This window comes from Eubalaena glacialis, chromosome 11 (genome assembly GCF_028564815.1).
Source record: "Eubalaena glacialis isolate mEubGla1 chromosome 11, mEubGla1.1.hap2.+ XY, whole genome shotgun sequence".
Taxonomy (NCBI): Eukaryota; Metazoa; Chordata; class Mammalia; order Artiodactyla; family Balaenidae; genus Eubalaena; species Eubalaena glacialis.
This window is the reverse complement of record NC_083726.1, coordinates 116,682,125-116,703,802: the sequence shown is the minus strand read 5'-3', so window position 1 is coordinate 116,703,802 and position 21,678 is coordinate 116,682,125. Positions and strand designations below refer to the sequence as shown.

Below are 21,678 nucleotides of genomic sequence, written 5' to 3'. Positions count from 1 at the left end.
CCTGAGCTCAATTCTCCGTAAATGTAAAGCTGCTCTAAAAATAAAACCTGTTAATAAGTAAAATATTGACGCATTTACTTCCATTAGGGCCAGGAAAGTAAAACAAATTCTGGTTGGCAGAAATAAACTTTTTTTAAAAACGCAAGGGCTACAAGGCTCAGTCAACGTCACGGGTAAGACAGCAGACCTTCCCTCCCGCCTCGGAGCGGGCTGCTCGGGAAAAGACCGGGAGAAGTCACGAAAAGTCACGAGAAGTCACGAGTGTGCGACAGGAAGCGAGGCGGGGCGGGGCGAGGCGGGGCGGGACTTCCGGGCCGCTCTCTCCCCACTGGCTGAGCTGCCCGGCGACCTGCGCAGGAACCGGAAGCCGCGCTCACAAAACAGAAGAGGCCGGAAGCGCATCTGGCTTTAGTCTCCCTTTCGCCCGCCGCCCGCGTCGGTCCTGAGCTCCGGCCGGTAACCCGCTGCCTCCCGTCGCTTGCACCATGGCCCTCAGCGATGCCGACGTGCAGAAGCAGGTGAGCGCCGGGCTGGGCCCCGAGAGGCGGGCGGGTGCCGCCCCGGGCCTGGGGAAGCTCCGCGGCGGCCTCGTTGGCCAGACCTCCCCGTCCCCGGGACCCCGCCTCGGGGCTGTGCGGGTCGGGGCCGCGTCGGGCTTGCGGGCGAGCGGCCGGCCCGGGGTCGCGGCGTTGCTCGGCGCTTTGGAGTTCGCGGGCGGCGGGCGTTGACCACCCAGGCCCGGACTTCGGGGAAGGGCACTCAGGCCGCAGTTTAGAGAACTCGTCTCTTTCTAGCTGAAGTTCTCGGAAAACCCTGACTAACGCTCACTCACTGCCTTGTGAGCCTTCTTAGATGAGCAGTACGGTGGTTTTTCCTTGGATGTTTCCAGTGCCTTTAAAACGCTTCTGCACTTTATTCATTAGGTGATATGCTCTCAGAAGCGTGGTGGTTCTTCCTTTCAGGGGATCTTAGGCTGATCACGGAGGGTAACAAAAATAGCGTCTGTGGGGCACTGTAGGAAATCTTACCGCATGCTTACAGAACAGCGCGGGTTTTGAACATTAATCAGCGCTGCGTCTGAGTTTTACTGTAGGAAAAAGGACGCAGTGCCCTCCACATAGTCCAGTGGTCACACCCCTAGTACCAGCTCTCGTCCTCCTCTTCTCCTTCGTTTTCCGCCTTGTTGTGATGTATTGAAAACTAGGGCTTCCCCAGGAAGAATACATGGCAAAGGTAAAGCAGTGAAACTAGGCCAGAACCACGTTTTCTTTCTGTAGAATAGTAAGAACGAGGAAATGTATCGTCGGTACTCCTCCACACTACACGCCGTCCCCATCAGGGCGGTGCCTGTGTTCCCCTTATTCCCGGCAGTGACCAGGCCTGAGTATCGAGCACCGAGTAGGCGCCTAGAAATCTGGGTTTCCTTCAACTTCCTGCTCTTTAGGAGTTAGTAAAATTTTAATATAGTTATTTCCTGCTTTTCATCACAGTTGATTTCTGGAAACTACATTGCAAAGCCGAATGGTGAAACTGTCTTTAGTCCTCATGCACTTTGGGTTAAGTCAAATCTTGTTACTCTCTTTGCTGTCAGATGTCTGCTTCAGTAAAGCAAAGTGCTGATTTAGGTAAACATCACTGCTTTTAAGAGCTGGGAGAATCTGCAGACTTTCATGGATTCTGAGACAAGGGGGAAGCATAGATGTTTTTCAGGCACCATTAGGTGTGGGTCAGTGAAACCCTAGGATGCTCTGTGAGATTGCACTGGAGCTGCCAAGAGTGCTAAGCCAAACAGTCTCCTATAGGAGATATATTATGAACATACATCAGAAATGGACTGCTCGTTCCTGTTGGTTTTTCCATCACAAGTAGATAAATGTATTCAAAAAGAGCCCCCTAGAATCTACTAAATCTTCTTAACTCAAGGATGAACTTGAGTGCTGGAAATAAAATACTAATACTTAAATGTGAAAAGAAATCCTGGGTTTCCTGATTTCTTCCCCACTGTATTAAAGTATTTGTGTATGTTGCTTTTTTTTTGTCTGAGGAGTATGGTCATTTATTTCATCAAATTTTCAAAAGAATCTTGGCTCCAGAAGTGTAGAACCCAGTAGCTTTAGCAGGAAGAAGAAAAGTATATTTTAAGGGCAGATTTTTCTGCCTTAAGGGTGGAGTTAAATGTCCTGAAGGGGTTGACTTTCTCTTGTTGGAACTCCTAAAGGCAGAATGTGTTCTTGTTGACTGTAAACGGGCTTCTCTGACCTGGGTTAAAATGAGTGTGTTTTGCTCTAGGCTGTGCAGATCTCGTCAGATCTGGCAGCAGAGGGTCCAGCACGAGAGATGGAGGCAGATAATGCAGGTTTGAGTCAGGGTTCACCTCTAGAGGCCAGTGTCTTGTAGCATTTATAAGCACCTGAGCTGATTACTGTCTTTAAACTACTTTCAAAGTTCCAGACAGTGCAGTGTGAGTTTGATCTGAACTTGTGACGATTCCATTCCTCACCACAAACAGAAACACACACACAGGCACAGGTGTGTGGAGGTTGATCCATTTAGCAAGTTCACCGTGTTTTTTCTTAAAAATGTAGGTTTGGGTTCGGTACCCCAATTTTTCAAGGCTTGAGATTTTATAAGTATTGTATTACCTATAAAACGGGCTCTGATTGTCATAATTATTTTGGCTCCTCACTGGTAGGGAGCTCCTAAGAATTTTGACAAAAAATAAGTCTTCCCTTCTAAAACCATACTGTGTGTTTTCCTCAAGACTTTGATGCCATGAGGTTGTATTCTTTTTTTTTTTTTTTTTTTAAAGCACCTGCTCTTTATTTTCCCTTTTTTTAAAATATTTATTTATTTTTTGGCTGCATTGGGTCTTTGTTGCTGCACGCGGGCTTTTCTCTAGTTGCGGCGAGCGGGGGCTACTCCTCGTTGCAGTGCGCGGGCTTCTCATTGCCGTGGCTTCTCTTGTTGTGGAGCACGGGCTCTAGGCACACAGGCTTCAGTAGTTGTGGCACACGGGCTCAGTAGTTGTGGCTCACGGGCTCTAGAGCGCAGGCTCAGTAGTTGTGGTGCACGGGCTTAGTCGCTCCGCGGCACGTGGGATCATGGGCTCGAAGCCATGTTCCCTGCATTGGCAGGCAGATTCTTAACCACTGCACCACCAGGGAAGTCCCTAGGTTGTATTCTTAACTCACTTTTTTTAATTGTGTAAAACACATTACGTGAAGTTTACCTTTTTAACCTTTTTTTTTTTTTTTTTGGAGTATAGTTGCCTTACAACGTTGCGTTAGTTTCTGCTGCACAACGAAGTGAATCAGCTATAGGTATACACATATCCCCTCCCTCTTGGACCTCCCTCCCACCCACCCCCCATCCCCCCCATCTAGGTCCCCACAGAGCACCGAGCTGAGCTCCTTGTGCTATACAGCAGGTTCCCACTAGCTATCTTTTTTACACGTGGTGGTGTATTTATGTCAAACCTAATCTCCCAGTTCATCCCACCCCCCCTTCCCCCACTGTGTCCACATGTCCATTCTCTACGTCTCCGTTTCTATTCCTGCCCTGCAAATAGGTTCATCTGTACCGTTTTTCTAGATTCCACACATACGCGTTAATATGCGATATTTGTTTTTCTCTTTCTGACTTACTTCACTCTGTGTGACAGAGTCTAGGTCCATCCATGTCTCTACAAATGACCCAATCTTGTTCCTTTTTATTCCATTGTATATATGTACCACATCTTCTTTATCCATTCATCTGTCGATGGGCATTTAGATTGTTTCCACATCCTGGCTATTGTAAATAGTGCTGCAGTGAACATTGGGGTACATGTGTCTTTTTGAATTATGGTTTTCTCAGGGCCTTTTTAACCATTTTTAAGTGAATGATTCAGTAGTGTTAAGTATATTCACATTCTTGTGAAACAAATCTTAACTCACTTTTGTACAGACTCTAAAAAGTAGTTGGGGTACCTCAGAAGGCTTGAAACTCCCAACAGATTCTCACTCATTCACAAATGTTTACTGAGCACCTACTGTGGGGGAAGTAAACCCTTAACCCCGTGTCCTGGGTTTACGGTGGTGTTTACCTTTATGCGGGACAATTAGTAAGTGAAATGAGTTAATAACCTAGAGGCTCTACATTAAATTTTTTCAAGCTGCTTTTTTTCTTTTTAATTCATTATTCCTTTCAGGTAGAGCCCCTATGAAATGAAACTACCAGTGAGTTTGATTAGCTGTGTTGCTTGTATATTCATTTGGGTATATTTGACATCTGCCACTAGAGACAGTACTCTGTTTATGAGTATAAATTAGATCAGTCACCCCAAGCCCCATTCAGAAACTTTGGGGACTTCATTCTTCAATTGTAGCCAGAGATCTAAAACCCTTTAGCAAGTTCCTAGCCTTATAGTTTAGTTGAGGAGAGGCACAGGCAAGCAGGCAATTAGGACTGTGTGTTTAGGCGGAGAAGTGCAGAGTGTCCTGGGTGCAGATAAGTGAGAGGTTCAGGAGATTTTCCAAAGGAGGTGACAGTTAAGCGAGCTGAGGCTCGAGAAGATAGCTGGGCTGGGGGTGGGGGAGTGTTCCAAGTGGAAGGAACAGCATGTTTGAAATCTCAGAAGTGGAAAGAATGGCGAGCTCAAGGAACTGAAAACCTGAAATGAGTGTAGCATGGGGACTTCCCTGGTGGCGCAGTGGTTAAGAATCCGCCTGCCAGTGCAGGGGACACAAGTTCGAGCCCTGGTCCGGGAAGATCCCACCTGCCGTGGAGCAAGTAAGCCCGTGCGCCGCAACTACTGAAGCCCACGCGCCGCAACTACTGAAGCCCACGCGCCGCAACTACTGAAGCCCATGCGCCTAGAGCCCGTGTTCCGCAGCAAGAGGAGCCACCGCAATGAGAAGTCCGCACACCGCAACGAAGAGTAGCCCCCGCTCGCTGCAACTAGAGAAAGCCCGCACACAGCAACGAAGACCCAACACAGCCAAAAATAAATTAATTTTTAAAAATGTAGAATGACAGGAACTAGGAGTCTGAGGAGTGGCCAGTAGTGGAGGTTACATTTCATGTGATGCTGGAGAGGTGAGCAGTGACCACATCACAGACCTTCTAAAATCTCTGCACTTTATCCTAAGGGGGGGTGTGGTACGTGATGAGAGGGACATTTGTAAAGGATCTTCCTGGTTGCCAGGTAGAGTTGGTTAGCAAGGGAACAAGACTGAGGGCCCGGAGAAAATATGGAAGCTGTTGCAGTAATTCCGCCAAGAGATGATGATAGCAAAGATGAGATTGTGGCTGTTGAAGATGGAGAGAGATGGACAAATTAAAGAGTTGTTAGAAGAGAGAACTCTTAGGACATGGTAACTGGATGTGGGGCCTGAGATACGGGAGGAGACGACTTGGATGTTGGTGCTGGTCCTCGAGGCAGAGGTCAAGTGGGAGGTGGGAAGAGAGTGATCAGTATTCCTTACTGAGCGTGTGGAATTTCAGTTGCTGCGAGTAGGATCTCCTGAAGGAGCTGTCTAGGAGGCGGAGGAAGAAGCGTATGGCCCCAGAGGAGGCTGAGGAGGAGAGCAAGGACGTGGTGGGAGCGAAGGGAAGCGCGTGCTCAAGAAGGGTGGTGGTCAGTGTACCAAGAGACACTGCAGATGCAGTAAGATAAGGGCGAGGAGATCGCTGTCATCTTACGGGAGTGATTTCACTGGGTTGGGGGGTGGGGACTCAGGTTGGAGTGCCTCGAGAGTAGGAGGCCCTCTGGTACACTCCATTAGAAATGGAGAAGGGGAAAGGACGGTCTGGCTGAAGGAGGCCGGAAGTAGAGGAGGATGTGTATTCAGTCCTTCCTCCCCATAGACTCCGAGTTCCTTGAGAGTAGGATAATGGCCTGTTTACCTGTGTTGTTGAATATTGCATCTGGTCCATTTGCTGGAGTAAATTCCAGATTGTAAGTTATCTGAGAACAGAAAGGCATTCCATAAGTGATTGTTGAAAGAATCAGAAAAGATAGATATTTTTTCTTGTCATATTCAAAAATAAAGTAACCTTTTCCTTCTCCTTATAGATTAAGCACATGATGGCTTTTATTGAACAAGAAGCCAATGAGAAAGCAGAAGAAATAGATGCAAAGGTGAGATTCCACTTCCTAGGTTTAAGAAGTTATCAGAGTTTCGTATTGTCTTGCTTTGCTAATTAGTACTTAGTAAAATTGTTTAACAGAGCATTGCATAGGACCAGTAAGAATCTCTTTAACGTTAAAAATAAATTTTCCTTTCTAAACATTCTTTAATTTTTTTGCCTGTGCCGCGTGGCACGCAGGATCTTAGTTCCCCGGCCAGGGATCGAGCCTGTCCCCCTGCAGTGGAAGCATGGAATCCTAACCACTGGACCGCCAGTGAAGTCCCAAAATTCTGATTGTCAATAAGTGTCCTGAAATTTTATGGTAGGGAATAGGAAAGTAAGGGATGGATTAATTTTCTCATGGAATCCAAACCCAGACATTGAGCAACTGTGGCTAACTGATAGCTGGTCAGGGGAGGATGTAGTATTTTTTCATTGTTATGTTGCTTTTTTATTTGTGCTTGCTGCAAAAAAGGTAAATACACAGTTTGGCGTATGTGAAAGGCATAAAATGCCTTTGGTGTATGTGAAGGCATAAAATGAAAGCCCCTGTCCATCATGAAGGCGGCAGTCAGCATCTAGAAATTTTACAGATATTTCGAGTTGCACAGTGTTTCTGTACAGTATATAAAATTGTTCTTTTCTCTAGGTATAATCATAGTAGGTCAGAATATATCATCTAATACTTTATTTTCATTGTCCTTTTACTTTATTCTACAGTGGTTACATTTGTTACTTATCAGTAAAGCCTTAAAATTGTGTGTGCCTGGTATCCTAGGGCCAAAACTGAACCTTTGAACTATTTGAGTAATTTATCATCTAAGGAAGAAAAGACTTATTTTGCCTGTCACTGAAATAAAACAGTTGAGAGGGTATTGTTTAATATATATATATATCTTTTATTGAAGTATAGTTGGTTAACAATATTATATTAATTTCAGGTGTACAGCATAGTGATTCAATATTTTTATAGATCATACTCCATTTAAAGTTATTACAAAGTAATGGCTGTATTTCTCTGTGCTGTACAATATATCCTTGTTGCTTGTTTAATATTGTTTTGATGGCTATAGGAGCACTGCAGTTTCTCGTATGGCTAGTTTCCTTATTTCTCTCTGGGACAAATACAGAACTTCTATTTCAGTTGGTAAATGCATTTCTATTTAAAATAGTCTTATCTCGTGTAATACCATCATCTGTACTTATTTCCTGTGATAGGTATAGAAATAAGCTGTTAGGCATTTATTTTAGAATATGAAAGTTCCAGTATCTGTGCCAAGCATTAAACATCTGAATCAATAACTTTAGCTAGCTCCCAAAGTCATAATTTCTTACTGCCTGAAAATCACAGATGGCTGATATACTAAGATACCCTTTGTAAAAAGTGACTGCTCAATAATTAACACTAATAAAACTAATAACTCAAATTTATGTAGTTTATAATTTTAAAAGGACTGTTAGGTTTTGACCTACAAAGGAAAGAATACTATTTTTATTTTTTTATTTTATAAGGGAGGACACTTAGACTGAGATTACTTGACCAAATTTTTTAGACAGTAACTCAGATCTTCTAACTCCAAATTCTGTGTCCTTTTCATTAGCCCTCTATTAAACACATGGATCAAATTTAAAATACATAATTTTTTTCATACACAGAATCTTCTGATTATATTCATTGAAACTTTGTTGGTGGATACTAGATACAGAATAAGGTGAATATAAGCAACTACCCTGGTCATCATCTGCTTAAAATAAAACTGTCGAAATCTGTATAATGAACTAATAATAATAAATTCCTTGGTAGGCAGAAGAAGAGTTCAACATTGAGAAAGGTCGTCTTGTGCAGACCCAAAGGCTGAAGATTATGGAATACTACGAGAAGAAAGAAAAGCAGATTGAACAGCAGAAGAAAATGTGAGCTTTGAAAATCACTGGGACGAGAGGGTAAAGCAGGTGCTTTGGAGTCAGGCAGTTACGGGTTCTGGTCTTAACTGGACCACTCACTGATTAACTAACCTTGGTCAAGTTGCTTAACTTCTCTTTCCTCACTTGGGAAAATGGAAGGCTCACAGGATTATTGAAAGATATAGTTGAAATAACTGATAAGAAAGTCTTGCCACTTCATAAGCATTCAATAAATATTTCCTTATCTTTGAAAATAAGTGGATAAAAACCACTACATGTATTTCAGGGAGTTCTCTTTGGGATCTGTACAAAGAGAAGTGTTTGCACATAGGTAGGAGGTTGTACCTTTCTTTCTCTATGGTGGTGGTTTTTTATGCTGTAATGATACTACTTTTCCGTGCCTTTTGCAGTCAGATGTCTAATTTGATGAATCAAGCGAGGCTCAAAGTCCTCAGAGCGAGAGATGACCTTATCACCGTGAGTAATTAGCCCCTTTAGTTATAGAATTATAAAATGTTTATTCATTTGTCTGTTATAGAGAATTCACTAGTTAATGTTAGATTAAGGAGCTGATGAATGATTTTTAGAGAGAAAACATTTGGTCAGCAAATCATTACACTAGGTATTGTAATAAATACGGAAATGAATAAGATGTGTGTCCAGTCTTCAAGGACCTGCTGCTCTAACAGAGCATGTAGCTCCTGGGTATATAGCACGTGATGGGGGGACCACACAGTATCTGAGGGCGATGGGGACTAATAAGGCTAGAAAGGTAGGATGGAGTTACTATGGGGCCATGAGTGCAAGTGAAGAGCTTTGCTTGCTTTCAGTAGAAAGCTGTTGAAGGTTTCATTTTATTTTATGAGGAATATCATAAATAGGGTTCATGATATGAGTACGTAGACTAAATTTAACAGAGAAGAGGTTAGACAGAAAACCATTTGGGGAGTACTGTCACCCAAAGGAGAGGGCAGAAACATACCACTTAGGTGAGACAGCCTGAAGGAATTTGAATTAATTCAGAAACAGGGGACTTCCCTGGCGGTCCCATGGTTAGGACTCTGCTCTTCCACTGCAGGGGGCACAGGTTCGATCCCTGGTCGGGGAACCGAGATCCTGCAAGCTGCGTGGTGTGGCCAAAAAAAAAAAAAATGTAGAAACCACGCAGAGGCCTCTGTTTCCGCTGTTCCTCATTTTTATTGTGGAGGCCCTCGATTTCTTACAAAATGGAGAGACAAGTTATATAAATATTGGGAAGGAAGAAACAGTTATTTTTTTGAAGATACGATTGTATACTAAAAAAATACAACATCTGAAAAACTAAGAACTAGTAATTAGTTCAAAAAGGTGACTGGCTACAAAGAGAATATACAGAGATTGATAGTTTTACTACATGCCAACAGTAAGCAACTAGGAATAAATGTTGGTGAATAGGACCTATATGGAATAGCTATAAAACTGAAAATATAATACTTGACTAAGCAGAAGACATACCATCTTCTTAGATGACTAGAGAAGCAAACTAATATTGTAAGATACCGGTTCTTGTTAGGTGAGTCTGGCATGGTGGCAGCAAGGACTGAGTGGGGTGTCAGTGGTGACACGTTTTATAGGAGGAAGCCCCGGACGTTGGCTACTGATTGACTCCTCCGCCTCCTCTTCTTTTTTAAAAAAAATTAATTATTTTTGGCAGTGTTGGGTCTTCATTGCTGTGCGTGGGCTTTCTCTAGTTGCGGCGAGCGGGGGCTACTCTTTGTTGCGGTGCGCAGGCTTCTCATTGCAATGGCTTCTCTTGTTGCAGAGCACAGGCTCTAGGCGCGTGGGCTTCCGTAGTTGTGGCTCGTGGGCTCTAGAGCGCAGGCTCAGTAGTTGTGGCGCACGGGCTTAGTTGCTCCACGGCATGTGGGATCTTCCCGGACCAGGGCTCGAACCCGTGTCCCCTGCATCGACAGGTGGATTCTCAACCACTGCGCCACCAGGGAAGCCCCTCACCTCCTCTTCTAAGGCTGACGCCAAACCCTGAGTTTCAGGCCCGGCTGCCTAGGAGGGTGGTGGCTCCATTAACATGGTAGGAAGTCAGGAGGGCGGGCTCTTTTAAGAAGAACCACCAGATCACGTTGGACATTCTTTGAGGGACCAGGAAGCCTCCAGATGGAAGTGTCTGCCAGGATGTCGAGTGTGAGGATACACAGAGGTGACTCACTAACGTAACTCCCATAACACTTAATAGACCAAACTTAATAGACCCCAGAGTAGCCAGAGTTTATCTGCTTCTAAAATTGTCACAACTAAATGTCTTTCTGCTTTCGATACTAACTTGATCTTTTAGTTTTCACTCTTCCATTTTCATTTCATAATTAGCTGGGTTCCTTTGGCAGTCAGCTGTTTGGACTGCAGGGTTTGCCTGTATTGGTCCTGCATTGGGTGCCCAGTCCTGTAGGAGTCTGCTGTCTAACTGGGTCTAGACCAGAGACTGTATCTATACTGGAGCCTCTTGAGTGTGACTGTAAAGAATTAGTCATTACCTCGGAGACGGAAGGGAGAGAGCAGCCTGAACCAAAAACAGAGGCCTGGAATTGACAACACGGGCAGGAAATGGAATTGTCCGGTGGAGTGGGGAGTGTAGGAGCTGAGGCTGGAGAGAGACCCTAGGGTTCAGTTGGAAGAGCCTTGAATGCCTGCTGAAGAGTGTGGGACAAATCCTTTGACCAACTTTCTTAACTCTAATAGGCATAGAGATCACCGGGAGGGCCTTGTTAAGATTCAGACTCCCGGCCCCATTTCCAGAGATTTTCTGTGTTCTCATCAGGAATAAACAGCCCAGAGTAATCTTGTTGCAGGGGGTCTGAGAACCACACTGAGAAATACTGCTTTAGGCTTAGATTTGTGTTGGAGAAAGAGAACTGGTGACGTGGGGAGAGGAAATGAGGTTATGGCTTAACTTTGACCTGAAGGTCAAGACATAGAGAAGCCTAGACCACATGGCAGCAGAGGACATGAAGAGACGGCATCCACAGATGCTGAAAGGTGTGGTCCGTAGGACTTAGTGACTGCAGGTTGTGAGGCGTCAAGAAAGACCTAAGCTTTCTCACCAGGTCGCTAGGCACTTGGATAGGTGGTGAGGGTTAGAAATACAGGGGGAGGAGCAGGTGGGGAATGGTGATGAATCTTGGCGTTTGAATCGCCTTCGGAGTCCAGGCGAACTTAGGGGAGGCTGGGGCTTCCACTCAGACAGCACACAGGTCCCACGTGGAGCTGCGTGGCATGGGTGAGGTCGCCAGCTCGTGGATGGAGAACTACAGGGCCAGGGGAGCAAACCGAGAAGCCTCCAGCTTATGGCAGGAAAATAAGAGACTGCTAAGGAACATGGGGGGAAAGCAGTCGTGTTGGAGGAGAAGAAGGAGAAGCCAAGGGGACAGAAAACTTGAAGAACAAAATGGTAATCGAATACAGTGTCTCATGCTTCAGCGAGTCCAAGGGGGAAGAGCGCAGTGGTCTTTGGAGTTGGGGATCGAGGTTTCACTTCTAACTCGTACCAGAGCAGCGCCCTTGGGTTGGTAGAGACAAAGCCTGGTGGTGAAAGCTGGACAAGCGAGCATGCGGTGAGGGGCTGAAGGCAGCGGGCGTGTGAACTGTCGGGGTTTTCTTGTTTTTCTTTTATTTTTTCTCGTTTTGTTGAACTGTCCATGTTTTGGTAGATGGCAAAGCCAGTTATTCTGTAGCGTGCAACTCGGTTTCAGAGCACAGCCTGAGCTTTTGTTTTGCTAATGTATAATGAGAATTTTGTTAAAATAAACATTTCTGTAATTTCAGTTGTTCTAAAGCGCTTGTTTCCTTAGTCCTTTGCAGCCTAACATCTTGCCGTCAGGTAGTTTGCGGTTTAGTGAACCCCAGTAATGAAGCGGCACGGAGGGTGAGGAAACCGGCTGTGAGATGATGGGGGACAGGGCTACACGTGCATGTTTCTGTGGATTTGGCTCTTTTAAAACGTTTATTTTTCCAGCTTTATCCATAGAATAAGAAACTGTGAAAGGAAGGGCATTTGTCAAGCAGTTGGCTAGAAAAGGATGTTGACAAAAGATGGAAGGAAGGAAAAAATACAGAACCAGGATAAAAATGGAAAGCAAACAGGCAAGCTATTCTGCTACCTAAAGTGCATGGTTGCGTAGTCCTTTAGCTACTTTTCTCTGCTGTTTACCCTTTTCCCTGCCTGCCCTGAGGCTTTCCAGGTGTAAGAGCCCATGCTTTGGAATCCCTGTGAGGTGTGTTTCTATTTCACCACTATCTGCTGTTTGGTGGGCGAATTTTTTTTTTCCTAATATTTCTTCATTTATTTATTTGGCTGCATCGGATCTTTGTTGCAGCACACGGGCTCAGTAGTGCAGCACGTGGGCTCTCTAGTTGCAGCATGTGGGCGCTCTAGTTGTGGCGCATGGGCTCTAGAGTGCCCGGGCTTAGTTGCCCTGCAGCCTGTGGGATCTTAGTTCCCAGACCAGGGATCGAACCCGCGTCCCCTGCATTGGAAGGCTGATTCTTTATCACTGGACCACCAGGGAAGTCCCGGTGGGCGAATTTTTTAACCCTTTTGAACCTTCCTTTTCTTATAAAATGGGGAAAGCATATGCATGAAGCTTCTTTAGAATTAAGTTGGTCCACATAGGAAAAGTGACCGTGCAGTGCCTCACACAGGACAGGCCTGGGGTAAGTAACAGCTCTTTACCGTCACTTCCTAAACCTCACACTGTGTAAGGTGTTGATGTTGTCGTTTAAGGGAGATAAAGAACAGACCGACCTTTAGAGATTGTGATTTGTTGGTCCTGAAGTAGAGATTTCTGGTGCTGCGGTTAAAGAGACAAAACAGAAATGTCTCTGCGGGAGGCCCCCTGACTCTTCACACCAGGCACAAGCAAGGAGACGTGATTTAGATGTTGTCGTCGTAATCGGGTTTTAGTTTCTTGCTTTCCAGGAGCAGAATCTAATATTTTCAGGATCCTAGAGGCAGTTAGGTTCAGGTGGACAGATAATGCCCTTCCAAACTCTCAAAATACTGATCTGTAGGCTGACACGCAAACGGCAGTAACCTACACCCCTCTCCATGGGGCGTCAGACTACAGCCAGAAAGTTGAGTTTAGAAGCGAAGAGTGTCACTGGGGTATTACTTAAGTTACCTTCCTGACCTGTGGGGCATGTCTTTTAAGTGGGCAGGAATGATTCAGGCGAGGGACACTACAGTGTATGTCGATTAGGTTTCAGCTTTCTTAGCTGGAGTAGAGTTTATTCCAAGCTCCTACTCCCTTGATTGGAGTCCTGGGTGGCGGTAAGACTCCTCATTTGTCCATTTCCAGATTTTTCATAGTGGGTTGTTTTTACAAGTGGCTGGCATCACTCTTTACAGCTTGACTTGATGCTCATTCTTTTAGAGTAAACCTGTCCCGTACTCTTCCTGTTCACCCCTACCTGCTTGACCAGTGTGGACAGTCAACTCCAGCACAAAGAGAGCTGTGCTTGAGGGGTCTCCTGGTGAGGAGGGGCTGAGGTTTCTTTCAGCCAGATGTCTTGTATCATAAACGCTTCAAATCTTTGTGCCGTAAGCGTCCTAGATTCTAAGGGCTTCAACTGCTCGGCAGTGGTTCCGGGCTGGGTGCGGCTCCAAGGGTGACTCTCAGAACCAAATACAGGGCCACTTCCTTCTCTCCACCCTCACTCCTCAAATTCTGATTGGCGTCTGGGTGAGCATGTATGTTCTCCCTCTTCTTTAAATCCCCCAAATCATTCCAGAGACCATATTCAGTAACGGAGACATGTATGTGGAAGATTTACTAGGACGAAATGTTCTCAGCGGTTTTGGGTGGCCAGCAGGGGGACTGAGAGGCGCCATCTCTGCCTTTTAAAGGACCTCGGTCCTCTTTTACCAGTAAGCCTGTACGTGCTTACCACGTAACGAGTAGCTGCCAGCGTGCTCTTCTCAACCACGTGAGATTTGTCTCCGGAGTCCCTTTCAATGTCTGTTTTAGTTATAGAAGACAGCGTTTATTATAGACCATTAGAAAATACAAACTAACATAAAGAAAATTGAAATCATTGACAGTCCAGCCTCCCGCAGGTAAACATTGATGACACTTTGTTCTCTGTGCAGAGACTGCTTTTTCTAATAAAAAATGGAACCGTCTTGCCCACCTGCCTTAATAGTTTGCTTTTCACGTCTGTGTGATGTGGCTCTTTCTGTGTCGGTCGGTCACGGCTGATCATCTGGGCTCTTCTGCCCGCGTGTGAGTTCCCTGGGAGCCGTGGCAGCGCTCTTGCTCCCCGTATCAGTGTCCTTCGGGCAGCATCTGCTTTATCGCACACCTCAGAGAACGTGTGTGGAGTGACAACACAGCCGGAAAGTGAGAAGTGATTGGACACAAGCTGGGCCAGCCCCACGTGGGTTCCGAGCTGACTACCCAGGTGTGTAGATAACTTTTTCTTTTTCCACTCTTTGTAGGACCTACTAAATGAAGCCAAACAGAGGCTCAGCAAAGTGGTAAAAGATACGACCAGGTACCAAGTGCTGCTGGATGGACTGGTCCTCCAGGTAAGTTTGTAGGTCAGATGCACCACTGAGAGCCACGTCCCTGCAGAGTCAACAAGATGGGATAGAAGCCAGCTGTTTCTCCTGTGTTCTCATTTTAGCTCTTTTCCTTGTCTGGTCGGGAGATGTGTGGGAGGACGGTGGTGTCTGGCTGGTGGATGAGACTGATGTTGTCTTACTTGTCCTTTGTAATCTCCAGCTGTAAACTTTCCTAATTTGATCTTACCACTAAAATGCTTGCTTTGGATATTGAGGTTCAGACCCCAGGCTGTACAAATTTTAATTGTTTGCTGTTCAGCTGTTAAATACAATATTTGTCCTCAACCGAGTTGATGTAAGACTCCCGTATGAATTTCGTTCCCATCACCAGAGCATTGGGTGTATTTATCTGGTTTGTGATATGAAGATCTTGCCACGTTCTCATACTGTGTAGGCCATCTTTGGGGCAACTTAAACAAGAGGACTGCTTTCCCAAACTAGATGAAAGAGTTATGAAGACATTTTATTTGCTGTTGTTTTATTTTATAGTTTGCAGTTTTTACTAATTGTACCTGATTGTGCTTTAATAGGGTTTGTACCAGTTGTTGGAGCCCCGAATGATCGTTCGTTGCAGGAAACAGGATTTCCCTCTGGTGAAGGTAGAGCTTGAAGAAATCCTTTTTCTTTTTAAAGATCAAAATGTTGGGGGACGAAATGCATGCTGTAATAAATGACAGCTCAACCATGGGGATTAGAAGAGTCTTAACATGTTGTAGATACTAACTTAAGTGTCCCTGAGCCTCTTATTTATTTTCTTAAACAAATCAAGTTGCCATCTGAGTTAGTACCCTCCTCCCTTTCTGGAGACCTTGTAATACCATAATCTTCTGAAAATTCAATAAAAACAGTACCTACTAGATTGGAGCAGAGGATAGGCAATACCATCTAAATAAAAGAGACGGAGGCGGGGGGAGGGGCAGGTGGAGACGGTGTTTGATGGGGACAGAGTTTCAGCTTGAGAAGGTGGAATGTTCTGGAGAGGGATGGTGGGGACAGTTGCACAACGAACGTACTTAAAGCCACGAACTGTACACTTAAAACTCATCACGATGGTAAATTTCATGTGCATTTTACCGCAGTTTTTAAAAGCAGTGAGCTGGGGGAAGTGGAGGTGTAGGACGGATGGAAGAGGGTTTCTCACGCTGCACTGCACTGAGCGTGGCGTGGAAAGTCCCATCTTCGGACAGCACTCGAGGCTCCACGAGACACGCGAGAACGTTTTCTCGAAGGAACTTTCGTCTTTTTCTGGCACGATTACTAGTTGAACAGACTGACACATACAGTGGGGCTCAGACAGTATCTGTGCTTTTGTGACGGGCTTATTTCACTTGGCAGTAACGTCTTCAGGGTTCATTCGTGTTGTAGCGCGTGTCAGGATTTCTGTCTTTAAGGCTGAATTATATCTATAGACCACATTTTATTTATTCATTTATGCGTTAATAGACACCTTGGTCGTTTCTACCTTTTGAGTATTGTGAGCAATGCTGCTGTGAACATGGGTGTACCAGTATCTGTTGGGTCTGTGCTTTTACTTCTCTTGGATAAATACCCAGAGGTAGACTTGCTGGATCCTGTGGTGATTCTGTGTTTAATTTTTGAGGGACTACAATACCATCTGCCACAGCAGCTGTACCGTTTTACATTCCCACCAGCAACACGTCTGTTCTTTTACTTGAAAAATAAGTAGGAGTATCTTTGTTTGTACAGATTGTTGGGTTTTTTGGATACCTGCTCCATAGTTTCTGATAAAACCTCTCTGTTTTTTGTTTTTCCAGGCTGCGGTGCAAAAAGCAATCCCCGTGTACAAAATCGCCACCAAAAGAGACGTTGATGTCCAGATTGATCAGGAGGCCTACCTGCCTGAGGAAATGTAAGGAACGTTTCTGCTTTTAACGCCCGAGCTGCTCTGGCTGCGCAAACGGCCGTCCGCCCGGCCTTGCGCGTGTCCTCTGGGCGCCCCTGGCAGGATGGCGGTGTGGCCACCCGACGCGTGCCTCGTGCTGCCTCGTGTTGGCGCCTGTTGGTCTCCCCCTTGTTAACCAGCTTCTTACGGCTCATCGTGCCGAGAAGCAGCACGGATTCTGTACCCAGAACTTGAAGCTGGGTCCACGTGTGTCCTAGGTGCTGAGAAAGGTGATCGCTCCCTCTGACAAGGAAGTAGCCGTGTCTGGCTGGCAGACCCCTTGGTGTGGAATGCGAGCACCCGTGGTGCTTCTGCTGAGTGCGGGGAGACTCGGCGTGGTTGCGGGGGGGTGGGGGGTGGGGTAGGAGCTCCTGGCCGGGGAGAGCCCAGGGCATTTTCCCCGTGCACCTGCCCGCTGGTCCACCCCATGGGCCAGCATTGCGGAGGCCTTGGGACACATGAATTTAGGATTGCAAGACCTAGTTCTGAGTCCCGATTGGCCTGTTGCTCGCTGCAGGACCTCGAGCCCAAATCCCGTCATCTGTGAAAGGGATCAGTCTTGCTCGCTTCAGAAAGTGAGGATCAGAGATGGGGTGTGTGGGTGACGGTGCTTTCCAGCTGAGGGCCTGTGGGAGCTTAAGCGCTACTGAGCATTACTGTCAGATCGAGGTCTGCTTCTCCACTCTGCCAGGTGTCGGCCAGGTAGGGTTGGACTAGTTACTTAGTCTTCCTCCTCTCTGACTTGGGATAACAGCACCCGCCTCACCGAGCGGCGTGTGGAGACCATGCAGGACTCAGCAGTTCCAGTCAGGAGCACTGTGCCTGGTGCTTTGAGTTTGGGCGCTTAGAGAAGCAATCCCGTACATGCCCTGCGTGTTACAGCATCTCCCCCAGAATTAAACACACGGATGTTTCTGAATGGAAGCAGGAGCGCTCACACCCGAGGGGTAGTTATGCAGGGACACCAGCCGTTTGCTGACAGGTGACTGGAGCCCAGTTCAGGCTCCGGAGCCACTCGAATTAGATGGTTCTGTTTTCAGAGCCTTTGAGATTCAGAATTGCAGGTGAAGGACTGTGCAGATTTAAAGTGGAGTTTTATTCAGTAAATTGGTCCTTTTATCCACCCCTTAAGCCTGTTTCCTGGTTTATAAATGGTGAGGAGACCGAGACTCCAGGTCCCTGGGGAATAGGAGTCACGGGAGGCCCTGGACTTGGCGTTCAGGAGCGCCTGGCGCACAGCAGACACACCCCTTCCCCTGTTGCCCGCGTGGGGACAGGGCCTGTTCAGAGAAACAAAGAGGAAATGGGGGAGGAGGATGGAGTGAGAAAATAATATTCACGTCAGAGCCCTTTGAAATTTTCTAGAGAAAATTTGCAAAATTTTTCCCAGCCTTTGTCTCAGAGCCTGCTTATTTCAAGAAATATTCTGTAAAAATTAGAATTGTAATGCAGCAAAAGAATTTCATACCCTGAGGCTCCTTGTAGTAGGATGTGACCTATCGGCCTTAAACCATTGAGGACTGGGTTTGGCACCTGCTGGGATGGAGCCTTTTATCTGAGACACAGGCACTGGGGAGGATTGCCTGTCAGCACCCCGGTACCTGCAGCGTTGGGCCTTTAAGAAGCATTCAGATGAGGACTGTATGTATTGATTTGCAAACTGGGACGCAGTCTTCCCCCTTTCTGTCCAGTTGGGGAGGGCTGGTTGTTAGAATAGCGTAAAATCAGATTGGCACATAGTCACTTGGTAATGACAGTTATTATCAGCCTCTTTACCTTAAATCTCCAGAAGCTTCTGAATTAGTTTCAAACTTATTGCATATGTTTATTGCCCCTAAGAGTGTTGAGACCATCCACACACCAAGACAGCTATTCTCCAAGAGAAGAAGGTAATTGTACGTGTGTCTGTTTCCCTCAAATCTGTAAACGTGGTTATTTCTGGTGTTCTCTGTAGAGCCGGCGGGGTTGAGATCTACAGCGGGGATCGCAAAATCAAGGTTTCCAATACCCTCGAAAGCCGGCTGGACCTCATAGCCCAGCAGGTGAGTGTGGGGACACTTCTCATCAGTTAGTTGGCCTGTCGTTACAGGAGGAGGAGGTGCTGCGGAGAACGTGTCAATTGGCCGGTATTTGGAATTTGTGATTCTTTCTACATTTTTTGACATTTTCTTAAAAGGAACGGGGATTCAGGCATTTAGTGCCATTTGCTGAGAGGATATCGTTTACATGAGGGTGGCCTTGGGGTCAGAACGAGGGCTTTGTGTGTCTAGGATTTTAATGTATCTGTTTTACTGCATGTGGAGATGCTGACCCAAAGCCCCAGAACCCCAAACCCCAGGAGGAATAATGGAAAGTCAAGCAACTGCTCTTAAAGGAATTGCCACAGGGCGCCAGGCTCTTCAGGTGTTTCCGGGTTTGCAGGAAACCAGCCAGGAAACTTGAGTTGTCCCGAGTGCGGGGCCTCTTCCAGGGGTGTGGTGTGCTGCCCCGACCTTGACCATCGTCTTCTGGTAACTTAAACCTCAGAGCTCTGCTGCCCACCGGCCACATGTGGCTCAATGAACTGAAACTAGGTGAGGTGCACAGTGCGCCGCCTCGGCTGCACGGGCCGCACGCGGCTGCTGGCTGCGTCCTGAGGTTGAGTCCTCGGGCTTTTCCAGTTGCTGCCGCGCGCCTCAGCACAGACCTGCAGTCAGCTTTCCACCCGGCACCCGGCGCGCGCTCAGCAACTGTTGAAAGAACGAGTGTAGGTGCTCCAGGATGTCACCTCTTCTCCCCGTATCAGAGTGGGACGGAAGCCTTAGATGGTCATGGCACCCGTCATTTTGTCTCTTTCCCCTTAAGCAGTGGCCTTAAGCCCACGTTTGCGGTCGCTGAGTCTCTTGGTCGGACTCTGGCGGTGCTTGGCCAAGTACTGGGCTTCATGGCTTCGTGGCGGGGCTGAGGCGCGGGGGGCGGCACCGCCTCACGCAGGAGCTTCTTTCTTCACAGATGATGCCCGAAGTGCGGGGAGCCTTGTTTGGGGCAAATGCCAACAGGAAGTTTTTGGACTAAGCCTGAGGGAGGTGGCGTCCGCCCGCTGCGTGACGTGCACGTTTCTGACGGTTGAAGAGACAAGACGGCCCGCGTAGCTTCCTCTTTGCTGTCCTCCTGTCCTGTCCTGTATCTGTCGGTGGAAGCCCTGCTGTAGCGAACGCCCCGGCTGGTGGGAACCGACGGGCGAGAGTCTCACTTAGTACGATCGAGAAACCTTCCTCTAGCTTGTCTCCAAGTAACACAGCTTCCCGCTGTTCTGCAGCATGGAGGCGAGGGGTCTGGTGGTGGGTGCAAGAGTGTCCCCAGGCCTCCTGCTCTCCTGGGGTCCAGCCTCGGGGGGCGGAGTGGTGGGCTCTGGGGTCAGGTCTCCGCTCTCTGGGCTTCAAGTGCATGTGGGGCCTCGTTTCTTCCAGCAGCAGCAGCTTCAGTATTACCTGTTTGGGCCTAGAAATGTCTGTAAATGTGATTTAAGATCTAAGCCGTGAATATGCTTTATTTATTAAAACATAACACGTATGTGGATGTCACTGATTTATTACACAAGGCGCTCGCTGCAGGTTGTGGTTTGAGAGGGTGAAGTTCTCACTGAGGGATCTGGAAAGAGGAAGCATTTTCCAAACCCCTGGAGCATTTGTGGGTTGACAGCCATCAGCAGTTGAAACCACGAACCCTCCCTCTCTGTGTCCCTCAGGCGCATCTGCTCCTTTCTACCAAAGCCTCACCTAGAGGCGCCCTCCCAGCCCCTTAAGACTGTCCGCGCACAGGTGTTCAGGGTCACCTGTCCCTGGAGGGCCTGGCAGCTGGAATAAGGGAACAGTTCAGTTCTGTTAGCTTTGGCAGCATCAGGAAAGAAGAAACTGCAGTCTTGGGGGAGAGGGGCTGCCGTGTGCTCATTGCATCAAGACTGAAAACCCACCGTGACCTGAAGATAAAGCGTCTGTTCTCCACCCTCATGAGTAACACGGGTCGTCACGAGTGTAGCTCGGTCCTGAGGGGACGTAGCTGGGAGGACGCACTGTCCGCACCACCCGTCTCCTCCTGGCCGAACATGGGCAGGCGGGTGCCGCCTTGGAGGGCTGTCGTGGTCCCCTTGAGCTAAAATAAAATCCTGCCATTCCCCGTATCAGTGCTGGGACAAATTAAGTTATTTAACTCGGAGTTAACGAGACTAAAGCCTCCAACTGATTCAAGGTGCTGCGTGTGAGATAGATAGACGTGAAATGCAGAGATGATCCCATCTGTGCTGTCTGTTCAGGGGGTCGGGGCTCCTGAGGGTCCCCGGGCTGGACCCCCAGAGCAGCGAGGGCTTCGGTCACCAAGGGAGGTGGAGGGGCCCATGAGGTAGAGGACAGGCGGCGAGGAGGGCCGGGGCTGCCGCCACGCCTACTCGAAACCCTTGAGGCACTTGCCGACGCTGAGAAGTAGACGCCGAAGAGCATCTACTGGGTGACCCCGAACAGCAGGGCTATGACCAGGGCCCTCCTGGCTCCACAGTTTCCTGCGGGGAGAGGAGCCCCCAGAGCTGACCCGACGGGCAGGGCTCCAGGCCCCCCTCCCCCCCACCCCAGCCAGCGGGTGGGCGGACACCAGTGCAGAGGGAGCCGCGGTCTCCAAAGGGACACAGCCCTCACCTGGCACAGTCGGTGAGGCCGCTGTAGCTATCCTCACCCCGGCCTTTCTTGAGGGTTTGGATTCAAGTTTTCAAAACGAAATTGAGGACTTCCCTGGTGGCGCAGTGGTTAAGAATCCGCCTGCCAATGCCGGGGACACGGGTTCGAGCCCTGGGCCGGGAGGATCCCACATGCCACGGAGTAACTAAGCCCGTGCGCCACAACTACTGAGCCTGTGTGCCTGGAGCCCGTGCTCCGCAACAAAGAGAAGCCACCGCAATGAGAGCCCCTGCACTGCAATGAAGACCCAATGCAGCTGAAAATAAATAAACATGTATTAAAAAACTAAATTGAGCAAAAGTTACAATGAGTGAACATCTTGCTTTTGGCGTCCTTCCCTCGACACAAAGTGCCGGGTTCCCTGTGCGAGCTGGCAGACTCGGCTGAACCCTGAGGCCCGTTCTGCCCTTGTGGGCTCTGTAACGGGGACCTTCCCGTCGCTG

At 47.6% G+C, this 21,678-nt stretch overlaps 1 protein-coding gene across 2 annotated transcripts; it reads left to right on the top strand.

The window, feature by feature from the left end:
- The first annotated feature begins 355 nt into the window (after positions 1–355).
- ATP6V1E1 (ATPase H+ transporting V1 subunit E1) lies at positions 356–20,081 on the top strand. 2 transcript variants are annotated; one of them, XM_061206094.1, is made up of 9 exons: positions 356–518; positions 6,056–6,121; positions 7,916–8,025; positions 8,427–8,493; positions 14,501–14,590; positions 15,157–15,225; positions 16,402–16,496; positions 18,484–18,571; positions 19,521–20,081. In XM_061206094.1, exons 1-9 carry the CDS (start codon positions 486–488, stop codon positions 19,581–19,583), a joined length of 681 nt encoding a protein of 226 aa, XP_061062077.1. In that variant the 5' UTR covers positions 356–485; the 3' UTR covers positions 19,584–20,081. The 2 variants fall into 2 exon arrangements, with proteins under 2 accessions (XP_061062077.1, XP_061062078.1); XM_061206095.1 differs by lacking the exon at positions 6,056–6,121.
- The last annotated feature ends 1,597 nt before the right edge of the window (positions 20,082–21,678 follow it).

Excerpts from the sequence above, each read along its gene's own strand:
- ATP6V1E1 (XM_061206094.1), top strand. The coding sequence starts at position 486 with ATGGCCCTCAGCGATGCCGACGTGCAGAAGCAG. Across the intron at positions 519-6,055 it reads ATGCCGACGTGCAGAAGCAG|ATTAAGCACATGATGGCTTT; the intron begins GTGAGCGCCGGG and ends TTCTCCTTATAG. Across the intron at positions 14,591-15,156 it reads TGGATGGACTGGTCCTCCAG|GGTTTGTACCAGTTGTTGGA; the intron begins GTAAGTTTGTAG and ends GTGCTTTAATAG.